The 6,288-nt window shown below is 35.6% G+C and overlaps 1 protein-coding gene across 1 annotated transcript; it reads left to right on the top strand.

The window, feature by feature from the left end:
• The first annotated feature begins 727 nt into the window (after positions 1-727).
• LOC139845277 (uncharacterized mitochondrial protein AtMg00810-like) lies at positions 728-1,204 on the top strand. Its single transcript, XM_071835543.1, has one exon. The coding sequence runs from the start codon at positions 728-730 to the stop codon at positions 1,202-1,204; it is 477 nt and encodes a 158-aa protein (XP_071691644.1).
• The last annotated feature ends 5,084 nt before the right edge of the window (positions 1,205-6,288 follow it).

Here is a 6,288-nt window from a genome sequence, read left to right as displayed (position 1 = left end):
CACACGCCTTAGCACCACCAAACCGGTGCAACGACTCAATCTTCACACCACTGTCATATCTCCTATTCCACGTACTTACTCTGACGCTCTTCACGACCCTAACTGGAAACAAGCTATGACTGATGAATATAATGCTTTAATTAACAACAATACTCGGACACTTGTGCCTCGCCCATCGGACACGAACATAGTTCGCTCCATGTGGCTTTTTAAGCACAAGTATAATGCAGACGGTAATTTGAGCAGGTATAAGGCTCGACTGGTTGCTAACGGTCGCAGCCTACAGGTTGGAATTGATTGTGATGAGACTTTTAGTCCGATTGTCAAACCGACATCGATACGCACCGTCCTCAGTCTAGCGGTCACCAGACACTGGCCTATTCATCAGCTAGATGTCAAGAACGCCTTTCTTCACGGACATCTCTCAGATACTGTGTATATGCGTCAGCCACCAGGGTTTCGGGATCCCAGATACCCGGATCACGTCTGCTTATTGCAGAAATCTTTATATGGCCTTAAACAGGCCCCTCGCGCTTGGTTTCAGCGCTTTGCAGGTTATGCTCAGAGGCTCGGCTTTCATCAAAGTTGATGTGACACCTCTCTTTTCATTTATCACCAGGGATCCGCCACTGCATACCTACTATTATATGTTGATGATATTATCTTGACTGCCTCCTCCACAAGTTTACTTCAGTAGATTATCTCTTCCTTACATAAGGAATTTGCTATGACTGATTTGGGATCATTGAACTACTTTCTTGGGATTCGCGCCACTCGTACTGCTTCTGGTCTTTTTCTCTCACAGAAACAGTATGCCACTGAGGTTATTGAGCGGGCCGGTATGCCCACTTGTCACCCTTGTCGGACCCCGGTTGAACCGAGTGCCAAGCTTACTTGCCATGGCCCTCCTGTCAAGGGCCCCACTCTCTATCTGAGCCTTGCCGGAGCATTACAGTATCTCACTTTTACTAGACCGAATATTTCTTACGCAGTTCAGCAGGTATGTCTCTTTATGCACGATCCTCGAGAGCAGCACATGTACGCCCTCAAAAGGATCATTCGGTACATTCAGGGAACCACTGACCTCGGTCTTCAGTTATATGCATCTTCTCCCACCTACATGTGCCGTCCAGATATCAGTTTGCCAACACCTTCACTAAAGGTCTACCATTTGCATTGTTCGACGAGTTTAGATCCAATTTGAGCGTCCGGAGTACTCCCGCTCCAACTGCGTGGGGATGTTAGACATATTATGTACTCATATCTATTTAGCCCATGTTTCATGTGTATTGGGCTTAGCCCGTTTATCATTCTTAGGGTTATTAGCTATATAAGTCACTCTCATGTATGTTACGGGAGGACAATCAATAATAATCATCATCCAAAGTTTAACAGTGTTAGATATTATGTGGATGCCGTGGTCAATTGAAAGAAGAGGTTGAATTGATTGTATTTTTTATAATCCTTGAATTGATACGCCACTTAAAGTAGCTTTTTTTACATTTTACTGCTACTTTATTTATATATACACAAGTTTATATAGCTAACAAAGGTAAGGAGCTTCTGTATTTTTCGAAAGAAGCCTTTTGAGTAATATAAAGCAAGTAGTTGTTGGGATTCTTGATGTAACTTTGATATGATTGAGTAAGTCTTCATAGAAGATGAACTAAAAAGGTTCTTATTCTTTATTTTTAACACTCTCCCTTAAATTGAATAGAGAGATTTCTAATATTCAACTTGATCAATACTTCGTTGAAAAGTCATTGTTGACGTCCTTTCTTAAAATGTTTGCTAGCGGATCTTTTGATCTCACAAATGGTAGTGAGATAATCTATGCTTCAAGTTTTTCTTTGATGGAATGTCTGTCAATTTTAACATGTATTGTTTGATCACGTTGAACTGAATTTTTTGAAGTCTTTATCGATGCTTCTTTATCACGCATTATTCTACTACTGTCTTCTGGTGGAAATTCGATCTCTCTGATCAGTAGCTTTCGGATCCTTAGCACTTCTTGTACTCCTCGTGCTATCCCTCTAAACTTGGCTTCAGCACTTGAAAGAGCTACAACATTTTGCTTTTTACTTTTTCATGTAACCAGTTTCCGCCGACTAAGGTGAAATATCTCGATATAGATTTTTTTAACTCCTTTTTCACCTCCTCAACCCGCATCTGTATATATTTGGATTTTGAAGTACCATTATTCTTGAATAGAACTATCACACCCCCTAAATGGGACCGGGGGTCATATGTCACTAACCAATATCATAACACAAGTGTACAACGATAACGACTCTAAATGAGACGTTTTAATTAAAAACCAATGTATTAAAGCAGCGGAAAGTATAAGTCATTACAAATGAATCCTTAACAGTGTAAATGTAAACTTAAGTGTTTTAATGCAGTAATATAAATGTAAAAATGCGGACTCCAAACGCAGCAAAGTCCAAATAGCAAACAATCTCTATCAATCTTTACCTGAGACAAAACATGCTTAAAGTGTCAACCAAATATGATTGAGTGAACAACATAGGTTTATAATAGTTTTTAAACCACAAGATTTAGTTATAAAGTTTAACTAGTTCGTTAGTAGTGCTGAGGTGTATGATATCGTGACTAAACAAAGTTACCCCGTGACACCTTGAACTGTCGGTGTCGTTTAATCATTATTATGTAACCAAAGACCAACGGTCAACTGGTTAGAGACGTCGCTCTTAGTAGGCCTACTCACAATAACTAAGTTTGTGTTTCAAAGTAGCAATTAACGATATCATAGCAGTGATTTAGCATGAAAACAAAGCATGTCATAGCACAATTTGAACTAATCAAGTTTGAGTACTTGTGTCTAATCGTAAAACAGTTTAAAAGCAAGCATGTGTCTCACCCCAAAGTTTATAAAACAGTTAAGAAATAGTAAAAAGAGGGGCTATGAAGTTCACCTTAGTAGCAAGTAAGTAATTCCACGCAAGATGTAAGAACAGTGTATGTGTTTGAAGATCTCAACCAAGAGATATAACCTTTGATTAGGTAATGTCTAACAGACATAAAGTTAGTTTATTAATATAGCAAACTATATTAACAGTGACGGTTTTCGAGAAAAGTTCCTATTTTTGGAAACCTACTATTTATGGAAAGCTTCCACTTATAGTAAGCTTCTAGTTTAAGAAGTTCGGGTTATAATTCTTTAACAAAGATGTTGTACAATCTCGCCCAAACTTTGTTGCTATCTTGCAAGTCACTCGAACGATCTGTTGTTACCGGGCGCCCATGATTCTTCACCAGGATCTAAGTCATGGCATTCGAAATCCACAAGCGGTTCCCATAACGCAACAAGGACCGACCCTAGGCCACAAGTAGCGGTGACGTTTGTAGACTTTGTACGTTATCTTTAATTATAACCTTCACGTTATAGGTGTACACATAACGAATTATTAATGTACTTATTAATTTTATGTATAGGTGATAATATACTTAGTGTAATTTATGGTGTTACTATATAGTTAGGTTTATAAGTTATAATAATAGTATTATTCTTTAATTAATCAACTATTATGTAATCTTATCATTATATGTTACATATATAAATATACACCTATGTGATACATACATATATTCTTTATTATTATCATACATGTATGTGTCTACAGCTATATGATATAAGTATATATTTTATGCATGTGTTACATATACATTAGTGTAAAGGTGGTACATATATACATATAACTACTTATCATCTTTATCACAATTATTATCTTAACTATCGTAACATAATCTTTAATCTTATTTGCATAGTCTTAACCATACTTACATGTTACTAATAATCGTAATCAAGATTTTAATTTCAATATCACTTATACATTCTTTATGTGTGCATGCATGCATGCATGCTTTCTACTTTTTATCAATCTTCAACAACCTTTTTAAATGTTCATGATCTATAAACATTCAAGTATTCATTATAGTATTGTTTAATTGTATTCATCCATCACTTATTTTAATTTTAACCATGATCATAATCATATTCATATAACCATATCATTACTTAAGATTTTATTTCATTATTTATATTAATGTTCATAAGATCATAACTCTTTAATCATAATACTTCTAATTCTCATAAGTATTATCTTTACTACCTCATCATAATCATTAATTATATTAATATTCATCATCCATCCCATAATTATAATCTTACTTACATGTTCCAAGTTCATATTCATAAATCTTATTCTTATTAACCATATGCATCTACTCAAAATTTTTATCTATATTTACTAGCTTCATGATCAAGATCATAATCATAAGCTTATTAGTAATCACAAATCATAATCTTTTATATTTTTTTTTTTACATCTTCAAGTTCATATCATTCTTGGTTATAATTAATAACAAACAACATAATAATTAAAAGTAACTAATTAAAAAGTAAGATTAACTTAGTGTTTTAGGTATACCTTAAGAGGATTAAGTTCAAGAAAAAAGGTGGCGACTTGGACCCGAAACAGAAACAAGAAAACCAGCAGCAAAAGTGACCAAACGAACGGGTCTTGGGCTGTTTTTGTTGCGCAGGAACAGCAGGAAACAAGCAGCAAAACGCAGCAAAATAAGTGACTTGCGGACTGTTTTTGTGGGGCGAATCACAGCAGAAACAAGAGGGTATTATTGGTGGTTGTAGGCTGCGAAAATCACAGCAGAAAGGCTGTGTTGGTGGCGAGTTTCAGCTGCCAAAAAGACAGCCTTTTTGGGTTGTTTTTGTCGCACAGAAACAGCAAAATATAGCTGAAAGCGGTGGCGGTTTGTAACAGCAGAAAGATGGCGATGGATGGGCTGCAGAAGACAGCAAGGTGGCGATGATTAGGGGCTGTTTTGGGAGTTGAAACACAGCAGCACAGCTGCGATTTGGGTGATGATTGGGCTGCAGAAAAATGCAGCTGGAAGGTGGGTGTTTTGGTGATAAAAAGAGTCGACTATGGTGGTATTTAAAGAGGTGAAACTGTCGAAAATTATAAGAAGGAGAGGGAGAGATTTTGAGGTGTTTTTAGCTTATGAGTGAATGAAGAATGGGGATGATCATGGGTTGTTTATATAGACTAAGCACTTGAATTTGATTCCAACTACAATTCCTTCAAGTCTTGGAGATTAGCTTAGTAATTATAATTAGTTTAGGACTTCTCATGACTTAGATTAGGATTAGGATTAATATAACAAGATTAGGATTAGGATTAGTTTACTTTGTTATTAAGTTTTTTTTTTTTTTTTTTTAAAACATGGCAGACTTCATTCATTCCCAAATTAATTCATTTTTTTTTTTCGCGCTGTATGGATTTGTACATATATAATTTGTATTTTTTTTAATTTAATGTACAATTATCTTTATAGCATTTTATATAAGTTTAAGTATATATTTTTTTTCTTTTTAAATTAGTGCCTAACTTTTATTAAATTTTATTTATTTCCCAAAAGCTTCCTTTTATAACTAAGGTTACATTTTTATTATACATTGTAGTTTATAATATCACAGAAAAACGTAAACTTTAATTAACAGAGAATGTCGACTAAAAGTTTACTATTTGGTCAACGTTTTGTTAAAGCAAGTTTACGAGCAAGTAAAAATCCTATCGGCAATATAGTAGAAGTAAGAATGGAAAAGTGATGCTCGTTATAGTACCTCCCCGTTAATGAAAACTTCATCCCGAAGTTTTAGGTGGACTCTTCAGATGCATCAGCGGTAGTGAAGAGATGTGGATATTTTTGTCTCGTTTGGTCTACACGTTCCCAGGTATACTCGGGGCCTCTACGTGAATTTCAACAGATTTTGACATTAGGAAATGTTGCCTTGTTTCAAGTGTTTGATCTCACGATCCATAACTCCTACAGGTTCTTCTATGAAGTGCATTTTATTATCAATGCGGAGGTCTTTCAAAGGAATAATATGAGTGTCACCTGACTAGGTTTTCTCAAAAGGGATTGTGATGTTACAAGCATTTCAGTAATCAGATACCTGAAATGTGCCATGAACATTACTAAGCTTATTTAAAACCATTGAGCGCTTATGTCGCCATACTAGGGCAGACAATCAAAGAGAAGTACTTGGAGATCATAGCCATGTAGTTTGATGCATGGCTTGTGTTTGTTAGATATGTTACCGACTTCAAATTCCGGAAGATAACCATAGACATGTTACATTTGGTTTTCAAGAAATATCTAATGTGAATAGACGAAACGAGATTCCAGCTGAGGAGTCACTAATCATGCTTATATGCAAAGCAAGTCATAATTACTAAAATGCCC

The sequence above is a fragment of the Rutidosis leptorrhynchoides genome, chromosome 1 (assembly GCF_046630445.1).
Source record: "Rutidosis leptorrhynchoides isolate AG116_Rl617_1_P2 chromosome 1, CSIRO_AGI_Rlap_v1, whole genome shotgun sequence".
Lineage (NCBI taxonomy): Eukaryota > Viridiplantae > Streptophyta > Magnoliopsida > Asterales > Asteraceae > Rutidosis > Rutidosis leptorrhynchoides.
The sequence above is the reverse complement of the archived record's forward strand: the minus strand, read 5'-3'. Positions and strand labels throughout refer to the sequence as shown.

Excerpts from the sequence above, each read along its gene's own strand:
- LOC139845277 (XM_071835543.1), top strand. The coding sequence starts at position 728 with ATGACTGATTTGGGATCATTGAACTACTTTCTTGGGATTCGCGCCACT.